Source organism: Myotis brandtii, unplaced genomic scaffold (genome assembly GCF_000412655.1).
Source record: "Myotis brandtii unplaced genomic scaffold, ASM41265v1 scaffold733, whole genome shotgun sequence".
Lineage (NCBI taxonomy): Eukaryota > Metazoa > Chordata > Mammalia > Chiroptera > Vespertilionidae > Myotis > Myotis brandtii.
The window spans coordinates 1,515,998-1,537,197 of NW_005370908.1; the positions used below are offsets into that span (position 1 = coordinate 1,515,998).

The window sequence follows — 21,200 nt, forward strand, 5'->3', positions numbered from 1 at the left end:
ACTGGGGATGTGCCCGCAACCAAGGTACATGCCCTTGACCGGAATCGAACCTGGGACCCTTCAGTCCGCAGGCTGACGCTCTATCCACTGAGCCAAACCGGTTAGGGCTAGTGTTCCCTTTTTCTCTGCATCCTTGCCAGCACTTGTTAATTTTTTGATGATAGCCATTCTGGCAGGTGTGAGGTGATATCTTATTGTGGTTTTAATTTGCATTTCTCTGATAATTAGTATTTTTTCATATATCTCTTGGCCATTTGTATGTCCTTTTCAGAAAAATGTCTATTCAGGTCTTCTGCCCAATTTTTAATTGGATTGTTTGTCTTCCTTTTGTTTAGTTGTATGAGTACTTTATATATTTTGGAGATTAACCCCTTATCAGATATATCATTGGCAAATGTGTTTTCCTTACAGTGGGTTCCTTTTTCATTTTGATGGTGGTTTCTTTTGCTGTGCAGAAACTTTTTATTTTGATGGAATCCCATTTATTTACTTTCTCCTTGATTTCCTTTGCCCGAGGAGATGTATAGCAAAAATTTTGCTACGTGAAGTGTCTGAGATGCCATTGCCTATGTTTTCTAAGATTTTTATGGTTTCATGCCTTACATTTAAGTCTTTTATCCATCTTGAGTTTATTCTTGTGTATGGTGTAAGTTGGTGGTCTAGTTTCATTTTTTTGTATGTGTCTGTCCAGTTTTCCCAGCACCATTTGTTGAAGAGACTGTCTTTACTCCATTGCATGTTCTTACCTCCTTTGTCAAATATTAATTGACAGTAATAGTGTGGATTTAATATCTGGCGTCTCTGTTCTGATCCATTGGTCTGATGCCTGTTCTTGTGCCAGTAGCAGGCTGTTTTGGTTATAATGGCTTTGTAATAGAGTTTGATATCTAGTATTGTGATCCCTCTAACTTCATTCTTCTTTCTCAAGATTGCTGCACCTTTTTGGGGTCTTTTATGGTTCCATATAAATTTTTGGAGTATTTATTCTAGTTCTGTGAAATCTGAATTGTAAATATTAGCAATGAATTCAAATGTCCAAAGAAAACATGTCTACAGGTAAAATTCTGCCTAAGGTTCACCAATTTGCCCCTTTTATAAATTGAATAGTATAGGTGAATATAAAATTATTAATATTTACTTGAGATAGGGTTGTTGAGAAAAGTTTATGTATGCCTTCCAGCTAAACATTGTTTTTATAGTTGTCTAAGACACCCTCCTTGCCCTGACTGGAAACTCATCTATCTTCTTATCCTGTAGTAAACATAAACATAGACATTGTTTCTGAGGTTGTAATGGAATTTCCTTGTGCTCCTGGGCCTTTTTTCTTCAGGATTTACAGTGCAGACTTCTCTTTTAGTGAGCCTCATCTGGGACTTACATCTATAGCATAGTCAGTGGCTCAGGCCCAACCAGCATGGTTCAGCAGTTGGGCGTTACCTATGAACCAGGAGGCTGAGGTTCAATTCCAGGTCAGGGCACATGCCCAGGTTGGGGCTCGATCCCCAGTGGGGAACATGCAGGAAGCAGCCGATTCTCTCTCATCATTGCTGTTTTTATCTTTCTCTCCCTCTCCCTTCCTCTCTGAAATCAATTAAAAAAAAAAAATAGTGGCTCAGGAGCACAATTAGGTTGCCACATTAAAAGGAAAAAAAATTTTTTAAAGCAATATGTAGCATCAAATTTTGGAACTAGAAATGAGCTTTATATCAATTGTACCCGTCTCCTTCAGGGAGACATGGTGGTCAACTAGTTCAATGTCCTAGGGCGCTGGTAAGAGATAGTCAAACATTAATTCATTCCAATTTATGTACTATTCTTTAATTCTCCACATTTTTTCTAATCAAGATGGGATCGCTTATACAAAGAAAAAAGAAAAAAAAACACATACAAAAGGGAAAACAAGGTTATGAAAGAAATTAAGAGTAAAGTGATAAAGCTTATACCTGGGAATCAGGTCAGAGTTGGGCTCTGTTTCTTTTTGGTTCAGTAACATCAGACAAGTCATGTAACCTTTCAGTTTCCCCATCTGTAAAATGAGAATTTTTTTTTTTAGTATTAAGGCATTGCATTTAAAACACTCGTCCTATTGGCCAGAAATAGTAAAGACCCAATAAATATTAGTTTAAAAAAATATACCAATATGTATGGGTTAATATAGTTTTATGATCAGAATTAGATTTAGTTCTGAGATTCTTGACAGTCAAGGTGGAGAGGAAAACTGCAGTTAACATAGAAAACACTGATAGAAATTCATCCCACAGGGTTCTGAGGACATGGAATATTAGAGTTGTTTATGACTTTGGCTCCAATACTAAATTTGTAAGCTTGGACAAGTTTATTTAACCTCTCTACCACATATAAATGTGTGACTGGATGTTTAATTTTAGTTGCTTTTGATTTCACAGAAAGTGTTTGTTGAATAGTCTTTTGGGAATTGTCTTTGTCCCTCAACAGTATCTTACTGACTTATATATGACCAGTTCATTCATGTTCATTGCTTTGTAACATTCCATTGTATGATTATACCACAATTTGTCCAGTGCCATACAAACTTCTGTGCAGTTCTCCCAGTGGTCAAGTGCACTCCCCTCCAGGAACCTCCCCTGTAAATTCCAGCTGTCTCAGCGGCCCCAAACTCACTCTTCACCTTAGTGGTATGACCACTGTTTGAGCTCCACTTTCCTGTACCATGTTTGGTAGACAGACATGGTGAACCTGGGGTTCACCTGCTGTGCTTGCCTTCTCTCAAGTATCTCAGTCGGCTTTGCTGGTTATACAACTGAAAACAGTTGCCCCATATACTTTGACCAGTTTTATAGTTGTTTAGGACAGGAGTATATGTCCAATACTCATTACTATGTATGGGCAGACATGGAAGTATGTTGATCTCTATTTTTTACTGAAAGTTTTAGTTTTGCTTTATGCATTTAATTGTTAATACAGGTAGAGTTTACTTTCTCATATCAAAAGCCTGAGACAAATTTTATAATTTAAAGAATACATTCTTCAAGATGCACTTAATTTTATCCAAGTGTTCAATTGGACCACTGAGATTACATCCTACACATGCTATATGAATGGTGTGATAAACACTTTATTCCCTTATTGAACACTAGGTCACCCCCAGTTTAAGAGGAAGCTTAACTTCTGAACTTCATTTCTTCACTTGTAAAGTAGGGATAATAATATCTCATATATGAAGCACAGTTACACACACACACACACACAGCCTTTATAGAAGGTCTGCAATGTAGCTGTCTTAAATCTGATAGATTTTAAAACTTTGAAATGAGGTAATAATAGCTAACATTTATATTACCCTGAATATATGCAAGAACTATTATAAGTACTTTACGTACATTAACTTATTCAATCCTAGTAACAATCCTATGAAATAAGCACTATTATTTTCCCCATCTTACAAAAGGGAAAACTGAGGCATAGAGGTTAAATAACTTATCCAAAGTCAAACAAGTAATTCGTAGTGGAGTAGGGATTCCAATACAAAGTACATATACTATACTACTATTCAGATGACCAGATTGAAACATCATTCTATTATAAAAATTGCAGAACCCTTCATCCCACCTCTGCTCAGATGCGGTTACCAGGCCTGATTCACTTAGAAAACAGACATCCAACAACTTTAATTATGGGCATTTCAAAATTTTAAAAATAAAAACTGCAAAGCAATTATTGAATTTAGAAACAGTCCCTCCTTTAATTTCTAATTTCAGGGATAGCATTCCCACAGTTACACACACACGCACACACACAGCCTTTATAGAAGGTCTGCAATGTAGCTGTCTTAAATCTGATAGACAGATTTTAAAACTTTGAAATGAGGTAATAATAGCTAACATTTATATTACCCTGAATATATGCAAGAACTATTATAAGTACTTTACGTACATTAACTTATTCAATCCTAGTAACAATCCTATGAAATAAGCACTATTATTTTCCCCATCTTACAAAAGGGAAAACTGAGGCATAGAGGTTAAATAACTTATCCAAAGTCAAACAAGTAATTTGTAGTGGAGTAGGGATTCCAATACAAAGTACATATACTATACTACTATTCAGATGACCAGATTGAAACATCATTCTATTATAAAAATTGCAGAACCCTTCATCCCACCTCTGCTCAGATGCGGTTACCAGGCCTGATTCACTTAGAAAACAGACATCCAACAACTTTAATTATGGGCATTTCAAAATTTTAAAAATAAAAACTGCAAAGCAATTATTGAATTTAGAAACAGTCCCTCCTTTAATTTCTAATTTCAGGGATAGCATTCCCCTCAAATCATTCTGACTTTTGTCCATTTTCTTGCAACAGATTGATTCTAATGAATAAAATGCATTTTTATAATGCTCAATACTTTCTAAAAGTGTTTTCAAATGGATTAAGTTTCACATGCACAAACTACTGGCCTACTGGGTATCTGGCTCAGGTCAGGTACTTGTCATATTTTCTATTGAATTATCAGCAGATTTTTTCCCCAATTACATTCTGTCTAGAAATGAAATTTATTTCAAGATCCCCGTGAGAGACTATCTTAAATACGTGAGCCCACATTTACTCCAGTCTGGAGCTGCCAGTTTTTTCATATTTTTTAGGCACAGGAGCTGAGAATTGGAAGACACAATAGCCAAGTTAGTTTAGAGCAAGTTTCCCAAATCAACAGGGTCACTTACTTGGATGTTAGTAGCCAATCTTCTTGAGATGCCATGTGTTGTGCCACAAGGTCCTATGACCTATTTCTAACTTCATTTTGGTAGGCTTCCCTTCTTTCTACTCACTTGGTCAGTTGTAGAGAATTTTGACTTAAAAGACATTTTTGCTTTCAATAGGCAATTATATTGTAGAATATACTGTCAAAAAAGATGTTGCTGGGTTTGTTTTTTTTGTAATTGGATATGGGACTTTTTAAAAAAAATTGCTATACATAGGTAACCAGAGGCAAAAATAAACCTTTGTTTCCTTCCTATACATACTGGTAGGTAAGGTCTGAGTATTCTAAGCACACTCTAAGAACTCAACCCCAAACTCAAGCACATACTCAATATATAACTATGGCTTATGATATTTTAGCTATTCTATTTGTTTATCTTATGAACAATCCATAACAATCCAGTTATTACTTCGAATGTGCAGTAATAAGATTTAGAAATGATTACAAGTACTGAAAAAACCCATGAATTAAAATACAGTATTTTATTTTTTCTCATCTAAAAAACAAGCAACCCATAATTAAGATATACATAAACTTCTCAAATTTATCCCTAATAAAATTCTGAATATTTATATAATTTCTACAGAAACATACAGTGTATCAAAATCTGCACAAATCAAATTTATAAAATGTGTAGAAATGCATAGTGATATTATCAACTTACAAAGCAAGGATATGGGAATTATTTCCAAAGCAGCCTACAGTAGAAAATAGTCATTATGGCAGCAGCTTCTGATGTTGTTTTTTTTGTGTGTGTTTGGTAAGGTTTCTGATTTTGATATAGAGAATCATTTTCATAGATTATCTACGAATTGCACAAAATATCTATTTAAAATTTACATGCACAGTTTATGTGCCACCTTTCTTAGGCCTATGCATAGTTAACAAGGTTATAATTTATTCAACAAGAAAAATGGAACCTATTTGCAAACACACAAGTAATTAAAGTACCAATTCTCTTTCTTTCTTATAGTTGATTTATTTTGCAATTATTTAAGCATATAAATTTACTCCTTTTTAAACATCTCTAGAGATGAATGAAAGTTAAAATGGTTGATTATAGATCAGTAGCAAAATACAAATAGACAATTCAAAATTATAAATAAAATTCTGTTTAGGATGTTTAACTCTCCAAATTTAAGGACTAGCCTTGGAAGAAACAGATTTGTAGACTTTTCATTTAAACAAATGTAGGTTTTTGGTTTTTTTTGTTGTTGTTTTTTCTTTTTTGAGCTTTAATTAAAAATATTTCCCTCTGGCAGTAGTTTGTGAATTCCATTCATTGTAATGATATCATAATTACAGGATCAAAAATGCTTAATTTACTTGCCATTCCCCAACTCATGTTATTTGCCCCCCCCTTAACATAGCATTTTATTATTTTTAAAAATATATTTTTATTTATTTCAGAGAGAGAGAAACATCAATGATGAGAATCATTGATTGGCTGCCTCCTGCATGCCCCCTACTGGGGATCAAGCCTGCAACAGGGCTTGTGCCCTGACCAGGAATTGAACTGTGACCTCCTGGTTCAAAGGTCGATGCTCAACCACTGAGTCACGCCGGTCAGGCTTAACATAGCATTTTAATATTTTGAGCAATAAAAGAGTATTTCGTTAGAAATAAAAATCTAATCAATCATCTCCAGTATTTGGTTTTCCTATACTGTCTTAGTAAATGTTTAAATCCAAACAAGTCTTCTTTTCACTGGAAAAATACTAATAGAAATATACTTCCTAAAAGAATTAATAAAGATTAGGGGAAAAAAAATAAAAAAATAAAGATTAGGGAACTAACACTTAATCTAACAGAAAGGAGTTCATATTTGTTAATGAACTGTATTTTTAAATAGCCTTTTTAAATTTTTAAAAAATGTGCAGGGAATTTTATTTGGATGAAGATATAAATAAAACATCCATTCACTCTTGGCTTGAAAGGTTGCACAGCTTAGGTTATAATGCACAGGAGCTTTGTAAGGCTTAATTTAACAAGGGCTTGAAAATTCTTACTTCAGAATGAACCTTTGATGTTTGTTTACAGCAGTGTTTTGTTGTTTTTGTTACCTCCCCTCTCCCCCATTTTAAGATTTGAAACTGAGAATTATAGTTTTCTATAATGACAGGTATTGGGGCAAAGTAAATTCCAGAGGTCAATGGTCAATTTTTTTCTAGTTGGCAGACCCTTCTGCTCTTTTAGGAGTTGGTATTAACAGAGGGCAGTGGGAATGCCAGCAAGTAAGGAACTTAATGCCGTACAATCTTCAATTCCTATGGGAGAGCCTTGGGGTTTCATGTTAATTTTTTTCAAGCCATACAACATTTGATCTCAGAGCAAATGGTAGCACATAAATTCATTTCTGAGTAGTAAAAGTATTTACTGGTGACAATTCCATCATTACCATCCTATACATTTCATTGAAAGCTCTTGAAATATATACTGAGAAAATGAAAGAGGCACTAAATGTGTTGAAATTCACCTTTCAAAAAAGCAGCATGACGGTGAAGGAAGGCCACCTTGGCTAATAACCTGTGGCAGTGCTTCAAAAAGATGTAAAATTAAATAAAGACACAACAGGTTGATAATCACCAAGTTATATATGAAAGTCTGGTTACTCCAACCTTTTTTCAAGTGTGTTAAAAAAAAAAAATCAATCTGCCTGTCAGACCCCTGAGTGTAATCCCAAAGAAGACAACGATGCTTTTAGCTCTGTTCTGAACAGATATAAATGCACAAATTACCAACATCATCTTAAAACAAAACAACACAAAAAGATGTAAACATCTATAAAGTTTAAGGTAAAAGCAGTTTTGTAAACAGTAACTGCAGATGACAATGTTATTGTAAAATCACAGTTTATCAATGTCCTTCAAACCTATCAGGAGGTGCTGGGTTTGGAGCTGTACAGAGTTAATAATAGTTGCAGCAGGTTTCAGGCGGTTTTCAGTCCTGTGAAAATTTACGTGTCAGTAGGTAGGTTATTGGTTTCTTTTATTCTTTCTAAACACTGTGGATGTTATTCATTTCCCACTTCTGAGTCATTTTACTGGAGTCACAATTGGAGAGAAACACTTGATGGAGGACATCTGAGCGGTCTAAGCACTTTCCGGAAGGAATGTGAGTAAACCTGTGCAGGTTCTGGAAAACACAGAAAAAAAGTTTTAAATTTGTACTTTTTTGATGTTACTGACATTAGAAGAAGTCCTTATTTGGCTTTCATACGAAGTTAATTCAAATCAGTAGGATGTCTTTACGTTTTGTTGATGGTTTCCTTTGTTATGCAAAAACCTTTTAGTTTGATGTAATCCCATTTGTTTATTTTTTCTTTTGTTTCCTTTGCTGGAGAAGACATATCCAAAAAAACATTAAGAAGAGCATGTCAGAGAGTTTAGTGCCTATGCTTTCTTCTAGGAGTTTTATGGTTTTGGGTCTTACATTTTAAGTTTTTAATCTACTTTGAGTTTATTCTTATATATGGTGTAAGGAAGTGATCTAGTTTCATTTTTTGCATGTACCTGTGCTGTTTTCCCATCACCGTTTATTGAAGAGACTGTCTTTACCCCATTGTATATTCTTGTCTTCTTTGTCATGATTAATTAACCAAATAGGCATAGATATATTTCTGGGCTCTCTATTCTGTTCCATTACAAAATAGTCACAGGGATATAAAGTACAGCATAGGGAATATAATACTGTAATAACTATGTATGGTGTCAGCTGGGTATTAGACTTATTGGGGGGATTAACCACTATGCTATACACCTGAAACTAATATAATATTGAATGTCAACTGTACTTAAAAAACTTTTTTTTTGGAAAAAAAAAGATGATAATTCAAGCAAGATGGACAGGCTTCAACCAACCAACTATACATCAGACTTCGGACTTTTCTTGATCGTCAGTCTTGTGCTTTTATTGTTTATATAAAGACTTATGTTATAATGTACTGCTGGTACCTCAAGTTCAGTGCATACAAACCTAAATTCATTATCTTTCCCTCCAAATCTATTTTTCTAGTTCCTATTCTGACTAACGACAATATCAGCTTTCCAGTCCTCATGATAGAGGCATTCATGTTGTACCTTCCTTCCCTTCCTCACTTCCTTTCTCTCCCTCCCTTCCTGTTGAGCAGTCACAAGGTGTGATATTTGCAATATCTCTGGTATATACCCTTTCCCATCCCCACTGCCAATGCCTTAGTTTAGCCCTCATCATCTGTTGTAGGTTTCTTCACATAGTTCAGGGCTTCTTAGAGGGTGGTCCTCAGGCTATCTAAGATTGTATCTGTAAGGTCGAAACTATTTTGATAATAATACAAAGGCCCCATTTGCCTTTTTCCTTGTATTGACATTTATACTGACAGTGCAAAAGCAATGGTGGATGAAAGTGCTGGTGCCTCAGCATAAATTAAGCAGTGTCACAAAACTGTGCTAATAGTCCATTCTAACAGTTAAAAAAGGAAATGCCAGTTTCACTTAAGAATGTCCTTGATGAAGCAGTAAAACTTATTAGTTTTACTAAATCTTAACCCTTGAGTATACTTTTAAAAAGATTCTATAAGATGAAATGGGAAATATGCATAAGACACTTCTGTATAGTGATTACCACGGTTATCTTGAGGGAAAGTACACATGCAACTGTTTGACTTGACAGAGTTCAACTAGCTGCTTTTTTCATGATTTGTCATTTTGACTAGAAAGGTCAACTCACAGATAAACTACAATTATTTAAACTTTGTAGACATTTTCATGAAAAGGAAGTGAGCCTCTCCCTTCAAGAAGAAAAACAACAATCACAAAAAACAAATCCACAAATCTGACAGTATTTGGTGCCATTGATACAAGTTGAGTTTTCAAGCAAATATTAAGAATTTTTGAAAACTGGCAAACACCACCGTGAACATGATAGCTTCCTAATATGTATATTTTTGACATTGCACAATGAAATGTGTCACCATTTGCAAGATCATAACTTAGTAAACCATGATTTTCCAAACGAGCAATGCATGATGTTACAAAAGCTCATATGGGTAAAAAATCCATCAAAGACCAATGGATTTTAATGTAACATAGGAAAATGTTCACTTATATGGTTTCAGATTCTACACGACAAATAACTTAAGAAACTATCACTTATAGACTTGTGTAGCAGCATCAAAGAATAGCCAAATTATCGGAAAATGCTATTAAATTATTCCTCTTTTCCAATTGAATGTTTATGTGAGGCTGGATTTTCCTCATCTACTGCAACTAAAACAATATATAATTTTAAATGGAATGTAGAAGTAGTATGAGAATTCAGCTGCCTTCTATTAAACCAGATATTAAAGGGATTTGCTAAACTATAAAACAATGCCTTCCTCACTTTTTTTGAAAAAGTTATTATTCATTAAAAGTATTTATATTAATATGCAATAGGGCTAGTATTAGTTTTATATAAATTATAAATTAATACATAAATACCTGTAAAATTTATTGGATTAATCTCCAATTTTGGATATTTTGTTAGCTATAATCTACATAAACATAATCTATGTGAGAAGAGTCCCAATAATTTTTAAGAGTGTAAATGGAATCCAGAGACCAGAGCATTTGAGAACTTCTGATGAAGCTTTACAGTTCATATTTCACAGTTTCCAGAATTATTTTCCTAAAAGTATCAACTGTTTCCTATCACTGCATTCCTCAAATAATGCCAACTGCTCTCCTAAACTTACAAAGTGAAGTTCAATGTTCTGTCATATGGAGGGAAATCTAAACGTGATTCCTCGTATTTTTCTCTATACACTTTCATGCCATGCCTTTGGTCACCCATTTTTCTTACTTACTCTCCATGAGAAATCTCTTTATACTTCAGTGATACCGGTGCAATGATACTTCCTCTATGAAACTCATCAGAAATAATTCCTATTAACCTCTCTTCTGCTGTCTTATGGCATTGTGCTTATTTTAATTTCTACCTTTCCCCCCCCCTTCTCTGCTATTGTAGTATGATGTGCTTATTTTTTGAAGTCACTAGCCCTAGTATTCAGAGGTGGCAAAAGTAGATTTAAGTATCCACTTTCATTGGTCATTAGTTCAATTATCAGCCATCGTTACCTATAAGACAAATTATAAGGATATGAAATAATAAAAACAATAATAATAATAGAAATAATAATTAATAAATACAAGAATAAACTTTCATGTACTCACAACTGTTAGCCTACTTTTGCCCACCCCTGTATGTTTAGTAATGTCTGATGCACAAATGTATATTTAGTGCTGTGCCGTTTAAAGTATATAAAATATGCACATTCCATTTTTTAATCTATTACTTCTCAATGGTAGTTTCTGGTCTCTTAGCCTTCTTTTATTACTTTACTAATATTGTTCTCCCTGACCCCTATTACTTACTGCTATTATTAATTTCTTTGTGGAAATAAATGCTTTGTTCTTCAAGATTTATGCTGATCTTCTCCTTCCTAACTTGTTATAAAAAAAATCAGCAATTGACACACTCACCACTTTATAGTAATTATCTATGAATGTTGATGATTGGGAATATTAAGCTGGGTCATAGTAACATACCTACATAGTAAACAAGTGCTTGCATGACAGACAGGGTATGATAACATATATTAAATGAGTAAATAAAGTTGAGGTTTCCAGGTTATTTCAGTTTGGGGTAGCTTTCCAAACTTTATGTTTTACAATAAATTTATTTTAGTCAAGTGCATACTTTGAAAATTATACATACATCCATCAATATGATGGAATCCTCAACTTGGCACAGAACTCTTGAATATTCACAGCTAAAATAGAAAAACTGTTCCTTCCCACAGTGTCAACTAAATATGACCTTTAAAGCAAGAAACAGGCAACATTTATCTAATGATTGTATCCATAAAACAATGATAAGGAAGTAGTGAAGGCCTAGATTTCCAAGTGTTATTTGTCTGTCTCCAACGCCACCTGCTGGACAACATGAAATATACACACAATATTTTTTTTTGTTACATATATTTGCCCTCACAGAATACTGATTTTCCTGGGTTACTGAGATTCGTGGGCCTTTGTGGACATCTCGTGACAACATTGCACCAGAGAATAAAAGTGATGGTTCATTATGGAACAATGGAGTCATTAGTGCTCAGGAAAACAAATGACTGAATGAGAGGGAAATGCAAGTCAATTTGACTGCAGGTTTTAAGATTTATACATCTAAATTCCACAAGGTAGGTGTTATTAAGATGAAATAGCATATAATTATTATTTTGGAAGTTGAAATGCAAAATACCTTGAAGTACTGCCATTCCTTATATTCATTTAGGTTACAGTGTGTAATCATGATTTTTGATCCATCAGGCCCCTTTGTCAAACACTGGTCATACTGCATGAGTTGATTAGCTTCGTTGATTCGGAAAAGCTATTAAAAAAAAAAAAGAAAAAAATAACAGGCACCTTCTCTGCTGATACACAAAAACTAACTCAATGGCTATCTTATTTTTCTATAATATTTTTGTATGTTCAAAACTATAAATCCAAAGACTGGAAGTGTATTCATTTTGATGTTAGCAAACTAACACTGGAAGGATTATGTTCTGTAGCCTCTTAGATACAGAAGGGGTCATTAACACGTATTTATCAAGTACCGACAATGTGAGAAAATACAAGTGAAAACAGATCTGATGGCTTACAATCTAACTTAGAGGCAAGAAAAACACATAAGGAAGTAGGAAAATATATTAGGGAAATATACATTACTGGCAGTAACATTCCAGCTTATTGGGAAGAAATGTGGAATTCTGGATAATATTTGCAAATACAATTGTTAGGGAGCTAAGCTTGCATAGTTATGGACTCACACAAGAATATATTCTAACTAGAGGCCTGGTGCCTCTTCGTCAGTTGGACATCCTTTGTGCTGCCATGGAGGGGGTGCTGCTGTGCTCGCCAGTGTGAGCCCGGCTTCTGGCTGAGCAGAGCTCCCCCTGTGGGAGCGCACTGACCACAGGGGGCAGCTCCTGCATTGAGCGTCTGCCCCCTGGTGGTCAGTGCGTGTCATAGCAACCGGTCGGTCGATTTGCATATTAGCCTTTTATTATATAGGATAAAATGTCTTATATTAAATTCTAGATTATGACTGCTTATGTGAAAAGCAGTGCTGCTATTATACCCTCATTTAACTAAAAGTTTTAGCTCAGTCCGTTTTTTCTTTTTCTTTTTTTACAGAATGGTTTACTTTACCAAACAAAGAAAATTACCAAACTGAAAAGCAAAGGAATTCCCAAGATCAACAAGCCTGGCAGCTCTCACTATAGAACCAATTTAAATATGAAAGGAGGTAATTTACCTGGTTCCCTCCCATCCTGTGGCAGGGTCCTAGTTCAACAAAGCCTCCGTTTGTCCTTCCCATGCTATCAATGCAGTAAGCAGATTCAAAGCCTCTGATCTAAAAAAAGGAACAAAGAACCAATAGCAGGCAACTGTTTAGTTTTTATTATGCCCTAACATCAGAGTAAAAGAGTTTCATGTTAAATATTGCAGTTCATAGTGGACATATGGGTATGTGTAATGCCATGTGATTACTGTATTTATTGTCAGTCTTGGAATAGCTTAGAACATAGTAGTCATCTTTGAAATAATTTAGGGTCTTTAACTCAGCATTAGAATGGGTTCATTCCAAGGAAGGGCATTGGCCTATAGATTTTGATAAAATACCACAGAAGAAAAAAAATTAATAGACAGTAACTATTAAGTACAATCTCAGACTCAGATAATTCACGTGAATGAGAAGCAACTAGAGTTACCTAACCACAGTGGTCACAGACACTGGCCCTAGATGTCTAGAACAGAACTGAATTTGTAAAGTAACTCTCCCAAATGGCTGTGAGGCACTTTTGGTAGCTGTCTGCAGGGACCCAAGGGGCGAACATTATGGCAGCTGGACCAGGCAGTGAGACTTTTCTATGACTATGGATAAGGTAGGTGAAAAGCCAACACAGTTTCCATCTTGGAAATGCACATTTCTTATAAAAAAAAAACTTTTCCCTTTTTAGAAATATTATATATCTCAATTATAAATTACTATAATATATGTTTTATTCATTCAGTCAGTATATACTGACGGAGCACTGTGACAATGTAAGAGCTTTAGAAGATACAAAGAGAAGCAAAAGCAAGTCCTGGTCCTCAGGACCCTCACGTCTGCAGGAAGGCTGAGGGGTCAAGTCAGTCAGGATGGAGGGATGGACGTGCGGAGGAAGAGCCCCCTCCCACAGCCGCCTGGAGGAATTCCGAAGCAGCTGGTGGGTTTTACCCTGGAATGTGCAGGGAAGGCTGAGAAGTGAAATGTAAGGTGCCAGAACAGGAAGCGGTTAAACTGAAGATGTATTCAGATTGAGATTGTAAAGGGAGGACAGAAAATTCCACCTATTGATTCACTTAGGCATTTAGTTATTCATCCAATATGAAGTGAGCACTGTGTCAGTTATGTTGTAGGCTCTGATACAACCATGAATGAAAAGGATAAAGACCCTTGCCCCAGTGAGCTTATATTCTAGGGAAGGAAACAGAATATAAGCCCAAGCCACAATAGACATGTTAGAGAGGGATAGGTGCCGTGAAACAGAAAAGAAAAAGAGCAAGTTAATGAGGGCCTGTGTGGCTAGGAGTGTTTGGGGGATAGATAGCAGGTGGATCTCACTGAGAAGGTGCCATGGGAGCAGACTTGAGGTGTATGTAAGAGTTAGCTACGCAAGCAGAGGAAAGGTGGTCCAGGCAGAGGGGGCAGCAAAGGCTGCCTGCACTAAGTAAGGAGGACAGTGGGGCTGGAGTGAGTGAGGAGAGGAGTAGCAGGTGAGGCCAGAGGAATAGGGCCAGAGATGCAGGCCCTAGAGGCCATTAGAAAGGACTGTGCCTTCTCTTTGAGGAACAGGAGGTGTCACTGCAGGTTTCTAACAGAGTAACATGATCATTTTTGAAAGACCACCCTGACTGCTGTGTTTAGAACAGGAAGTAGGAAGGCAAAGCTAGTTTCAGTGAGATGTGGTGGCTTAGACGAGAGTAAGAAAGGATCAGAGTCTGGAACTAGATGTAAGTGAGAGAGAAGGAAAGGATTCAAAAGAGACTCCAAAGCTTTGGCCTAAGCAATCAGCAAAGATAGGCTGGGGAGGGGAGACAGGGAGGTCACTGTTGGATGCGTTGAGTTTGAGATGTCTATTAGTCAAATGGAGAGGTCCAATAGGCAGTTGGATATACTTGTCTGAGCTCTGGGAGAGAGATTTAGGTTAAAGATAGAAACTGTGGTCACCAGCATGTAGATGGTTTTAAAGCCACGAGACAGACAAGATCACCATCCAAGAGAATTCCTTTTGCATAGAAGGCACTATACTAATTAGGACAGGGGTCCTCAAACTACGGCCCGCGGGCCACATGCAAATACAAATATTGTATTTGTTCCCGTTTTGTTTTTTTTACTTCAAAATAAGATATGTGCAGTGTGCATAGGAATTTGTTCATAGTTTTTTTTTTAAAACTATAGTCCGGCCCTCCAACGGTCTGAGGGACAGTGAACTGGCCACCTGTTTAAAAAGTTTGAGGACCCCTGAATTAGGAGATTAAAAGATAACCAAAACTGGGGTCTGAGCTGCCAGGGGCTATGCTCTGGTTGGGAGTTAAACACAACTTGCTGTAATAGCACACAGAGGTGAAATAAGGGTACGGGATAAAGGTACTAAAATAAGAGGTGCAGAGAGAGAGTGGCATAGAGTCCTTGGTTGGCTTCTTGGAATTCCTTTGGAACGAATCCTGTCCTATTGTTTTCTCATCCAGCCCCATGAAACAATCCACCTGCTGATGGCTCCAAACATACATCCTTAGATGTACGTTTGCCTCTGTTCTGGGTTTCAGTATTACACGGCTTATGATCTACTTGGCAACTCCACCTGGGCCTTTCCCAAGTCCAGAACACCAACAGAGAACTTGCGATTCCCGACCCCTCTCACTCATCCTGGCTACCAACTTCCTAATCTCAGATGCCACCTGGTCCACTACTCAAATGAAAAACAAAACTAAATGTCATCCTGGCCCATGTCCTTCGCATACAAATCCATCAGTGACCTACCTCCAGATCTTCACTTTGTATGCTTCTCTTCACCTCTGTCCTCACCGCCCTGGTCCAAACTCCCATCACTTCTCACTGGAATACCCTACTGATTTCCTAAACTGTCATTATTGTTTCTACTCTAAATCCCCACAGCAGGGTGATTAAAAACAACAGCATAAATCAAATCACGTTACCTTTCTGTTTAAAACCCTTGCATGGCTTCCTACCACCCTTAGGATAAAATGCCTCCCTCCTCACCTGCCTGTCACTTTGCCTTATTTAACCTGCTCTTTTCTTCTCATCAAACACGCAAAGCATTTCCTGGCTCAGAGCCTTCAAACTCATTTTCTTTACCTGGAACACTTTCCCAGCTCTCTGATTTCAGATCTCAGATTAATGTCACCTCCTCAGAGAAGCCTTCCCTGCCCTATCCTTATGTCCTCTTGAACATTACCTACTAATTTCATTCATAGCCTTTACCACCATCTATCAGTATCTTCTTTGTTTTTCCTGTTTTGTTTTGTGTGTTTTTTTTTGGGGCGGGGGGTGGCGACGGGGGGTTGTCTCTCATCTACCGGCATGTAAGTTCCCTGAGGAAAAGGACCTTGTTTGTCTTGTTTTCTATCTAGAAGAGTGACTGGCTCAGCTAATATTTGTTGGACACATAATTAAGCAAAAACATATAGATGTGAAAGTTCGTGGCATGTTTAATACAGCACCCATATGGGTGGGTGAATCAGAAATGCACCCAGTTACAAAGGCAAGTTTGAAGAAACAAAGAAATGACTTTGATTTTAATTATTTCCAGCTACCATTAATTAATTCACTCACTTGACAAGCATTTTGAGGGCCTATCGTATATGGGGGTCTCTGCAGTAGTTCACTGGGACACAATGGAGAACATATACTAACTGACTGGCTAAGAGAGAGGCAATTTTCAGTGTTATGAGAACTCATGCAAAAACCACAGGACTGAGTCTTTTTGATGGAGTGGGAAAGAATAAGACTTTTCATTGAGAAAAGCTGCAATGGTAATTCCTACATTGGATGCAGTAATAATAAGTTGGAATTAGCCAAGAAAGGGAGTCAGACTGAGGGACAGAGAAGTGGCAGGAGAGAGTGGACAGTGTTCCAGACTAGAGGAGCCATATGTGCAGAGAAGAGGGGACACACAGTCAGCTGCTCCGGGTGGTTGTAACTGGGAAGGTGCGGGAGGTACCAGACAGATTTACCCAAACTTTCCCTCAAAATTCTTCTCCCTCATACATTTCATCTCTCCCTGCATTCTCCCAAACTCAAGTCTCCAAACACATGCACTTTGATATCTGAATATCACTGATACTTACTTCTCCCCAGTCAATATTTTTGGGTGGCAAAGGGTAGTGTGAGGTGATATCATAAGCGATCTCTTCCATGAACCATTTAAAACTTTTGCAGTTGTGATCTTCTCGAAATTTTTTCAGCTCAGAGATATCTCCATATGCTAATGCCTTTGATTCAGGACGACTGGCATAGAAGTAGTCTTTATATTCATCCCACCAGACCTCAACAACTCTAACATAATTCTGTGGAGAAAAAAATTAATATCATTATAACAAATAAAAATATTTGTAATGTCATAAACAGCTTCTCTTAGACATCTGAAATATGACCAACATATAACAAACTTATTTCAATAAGGCCTAATATTTAAACAACAAATGCAACTGAGCTAATGACTCTAATATGTCAACTGCCAAGGATAAAATCATCATGCATGTTCAACTAAAAAGTGATGGACATAGACTCTTAGCTGCAAGAGATATCTATTCTAAGAGAATATATTCTGTCCTGCTTCTAAAGGAAGATTTGCTACCTAGAGGGGTTTATGAGAGGCTGGCTAGACACTGGTGCTCCTCCCAGAATTATCTCCATACTACTAGCATATGCAGGGAAAAACCCCATTTCAGAAATCATCATGAAAAATAATAGTTTTGTTTAATAAAAACACATCTTTGTAAGAAAAAAATCCCATTTCAGAAACCATCATGAAAAACAATAGTTTTAATAAAACACATCTTACAACTATAATAGGACCATTTTTACCATAACCCAGAATTAACTGGGTATTTTCCCCAGTTGGCACACTTTAAGAAAAAAGTAACTAATGCACAATAAAATCAGCTGACATTGTGATAACTGACAAAGACCTAACTTCTAAGGTTTTACCGAATGCTGCATGTAGGCATGAATATACGTGACAGATTTAGTACACACTCAATCTAGTCTCTTGGTCTTCTCCAGCATGCCTCTGCAAACTTTGTTGTAAAGGGCCAGAGAGAAAGCATTTTTGGCTTAGTGGGCCATAGATATCTCTGTTGTAACTATTCAACTCTGCTGAGAACGTAGCCATAGACAATGTATAAACAAATGGGTGTGGGTTGTGCTCCAATACAATTTGATTTACTATAGGGCTGGATCTGGCACATTGTTTTACATCAGGAGTAGGAAAATCTAGCATTCTTTTACATTTTTTTCTAGACTACAAGATAACTATCAAAGAGTGAACGTGACCTTGCAAGCATGTTATTGCAAAAGCTATTGGCTTCAACAAAGTCTTAAGCAGTGGTATCCTAAAAGAGCATGTAATATAGCTAACTATTTTGAATCCTTGCAAATTCATCCAAAATTAGACACAGTCCATGTCTTTTAGATACTAATGAATGTGAAGAATTAAATGCACATACATAAGGTTATAGCAACAAAAAGAAGGAATATTTGTTTGGGGTGGAAAGGGGCACCATGGAGGGATGCTGGATGGATCAATCTTGAAAGAGTGGTTAATTAGGTGGGTATCGTATTGAGGGCAAAGAGAAATGCAAATGAAGATGGCAAATCATGATGAATTTGGAATCCTCCAAGTAGTTTGCCACAGGTGGAATGAATGCAGGATTCAGAGAGAAACTTGCCTCACTGTTCTCATTTTAAGATGAGAATAATCATAGTCTTTATCTTATAGTATGTTGTGAAAATTAAAAAAATTAATCTATGGAAAGCATGTAGATTTGTGTCTGATACCTAATAACCAATCAAAAAGTGTTAGCTATTATTATTTTTATGGACTTTGAGTTTTATTCTTTATATGAGAGTCATCAAAAGGTTTTAAGCAGAAAACAGACATAAGGACATCGAAGCTGATGACAGAGAGCCAAGTGGGAGGCTGTTTAATATCCATGGGAGACATCTAAAGACCTGCACTAAGCATAGCAAGGAATGGACTTAAGAGATATGTCTGAGGTCGAATTGTCAGGGCTTCATCAGGTGAGAGGTGAGTTGGACAACCCTAACATGCCCCCCAAGTTTTATTCATGGGCAAATAGAGAACACAGGAAAAGGAATCACTTTTGAGAAAAAGTTTAAAAGTTTGACTACATTGAGTTTGAAATATCTAAGAGGATAATTCTAGAAGACAATTAACTATAAAAATCTGAAGCTCAAAGACAAATGGGCTAGATAAACCCACAAAAACCATTGGCACCCTGGTGGTTGAAGTGCATGGTGCTAAAATTGGAGAAAAGAAAGTGCCTGGCACATTCGGGGCATTCTCTAAGAATATGCTGAACATGACACTTCCTGGGTAGTTTTTATGGAAGCTACAATTCATTTGTAGAGTTCTCTTGAGTTGGTTAAGGACTCCAGAAAATGAAGGGCATCAGAGTTATGGGCTCTTAGAACTTATGACAGCAGCCCAACAAGACATTCAACAGAGGCTGTTATCCTAGCAATGGGACATTTGGCCTCTGTATGGAGCTTCCCTGGTTTGTCCTGTTCTAAGGGACAAAAGATATTAATCTTTCACAAGCACTACTCAAAATTTGATTTTGTTTACTACAAAAACTCCTAATATAATTAATTTTAAAATTAATTTAAAGTTTTTAAATTTCACACGCTGCTGTGAAATTAGGCCTTGTGGGATATATGGCTGTTTGTCATTTTGATTTATTTAAAATAAATAAATAAATAAATATATATTAAAAATAATATTTTCCTCATTTGTGACTAATAGAAGTTGATATTTTCATTTCCACTACTTTCCTTTCTTACAGAGTGTCAGTCCTTTGGAATTTATTTGCGATGTCTTTATGGAGAACATTCATGAATGGGATACAATGACTAATTTCAAAGAACAATAAGGTATTTCATGAGTAAGTCTAGCCTAGGGTAAAAGTGAGGGCCTATGTGATTGCTTACAGCGGTTCTCAACCTGTGGGTCGCGATCCCTTTGGCGGTCGAACGACCCTTTCACAGAGATCGCCTAAGACCATCCTGCATATCAGATATTTACACTACGATTCATAACAGTAGCAACATTACAGTTATGAAGTAGCAACGAAAATAATTTTATGGTTGGGTCAACATGAGGAACTGTATTTAAAGGGCCAGAAGGTTGAGAACCACTGGCTTAAGAGATTGTTCCATTCAGTGAGCTGACATTTACTCTGAGTACCACAGCATGTGGTACATAAATGTTAGTTCCCTCGCCTTCTCCACTTTCAACCAGAAGACTCACCTTCATCGTTGGAGAAGACCCAACATTAATGGGCGGAGGATTCCCTTGCCAGCCCTCGAGACGGTAGATATGTCCCACACGAGAACAAGGGACAAACAGTAATTTGCCGCCACACTGCCATATCTATCAAGAAAAAACACATGTGGAAGTTGTTTCAAATGCCAAAATAAATTACGGCTAAAAATTTGCCTAGAAACTGTAAATCTGAAATCTTAATTAGACACAGCATCCACAGGTCCACAGGGAACTAAACAAATCTTAAAATAACTTGCCTGTTTTCCAAACTCATTTAATAACGAAGGAGGCGATAGGAAAGTAGGAAAGCAGTTTGCTGCTGCTAAGGGACCTTTTCCTAAGTACTTGTCGCTCCAAGCAACCTTTTCGCAATGTAACCTTGCCAAACCATGCAGAGTCTCCGTTCCTAACATCATTCATCGTTTCCATTGCTAATATATGTCCCACCTGGGTGATTATAATAATCTCCTGCCTGGCTTCTTCACCTCTAACTTCTCTCTCTTCAATGCTATCCTTATTTATAGCAAGGGATGATTCTAGTTGAAGGGCAGCTTTGGGTCATGTTATTCCCTTGCTTAATATCTTCGATGGGTTTCCACTGCTTATCAAATTAAGTAAAAATCTCTTAGCTCAGCATGAAAGACTCTCTTCAGTATGGTCCTAACGCACCCGTCCACTTTACCTTCTTGAATGTGTGTCTTATTCATGCTGTCAGATTCTGCGAAACTGTGCTCCTCACTGTTTCCTGAATACATTCTTTTTTTTTTTTTTTTAGGGGGACACAAAGTTTTCTTTAATTTTTCTTTGGGGGG

At 36.7% G+C, this 21,200-nt stretch overlaps 1 protein-coding gene across 1 annotated transcript in view; it reads right to left on the reverse strand.

Moving 5' to 3' along the window:
- Positions 1–6,782: 6,782 nt before the first annotated feature.
- The window catches only part of GALNT7 (polypeptide N-acetylgalactosaminyltransferase 7), a 137,472-nt gene continuing 123,054 nt past the window's right edge, over positions 6,783–21,200 (reverse strand). Inside the window, exons 8-12 of the mRNA XM_005882692.2 lie at positions 20,374–20,496; positions 17,171–17,389; positions 13,071–13,169; positions 12,015–12,143; positions 6,783–7,874 (exon numbers count right to left, since the gene is read on the reverse strand). Of these exons, the coding sequence (XP_005882754.1) occupies positions 7,737–7,874; positions 12,015–12,143; positions 13,071–13,169; positions 17,171–17,389; positions 20,374–20,496 (708 nt within the window). The 3' untranslated portion in view covers positions 6,783–7,736. The remainder of the gene's footprint in view (positions 7,875–12,014; positions 12,144–13,070; positions 13,170–17,170; positions 17,390–20,373; positions 20,497–21,200) is intronic.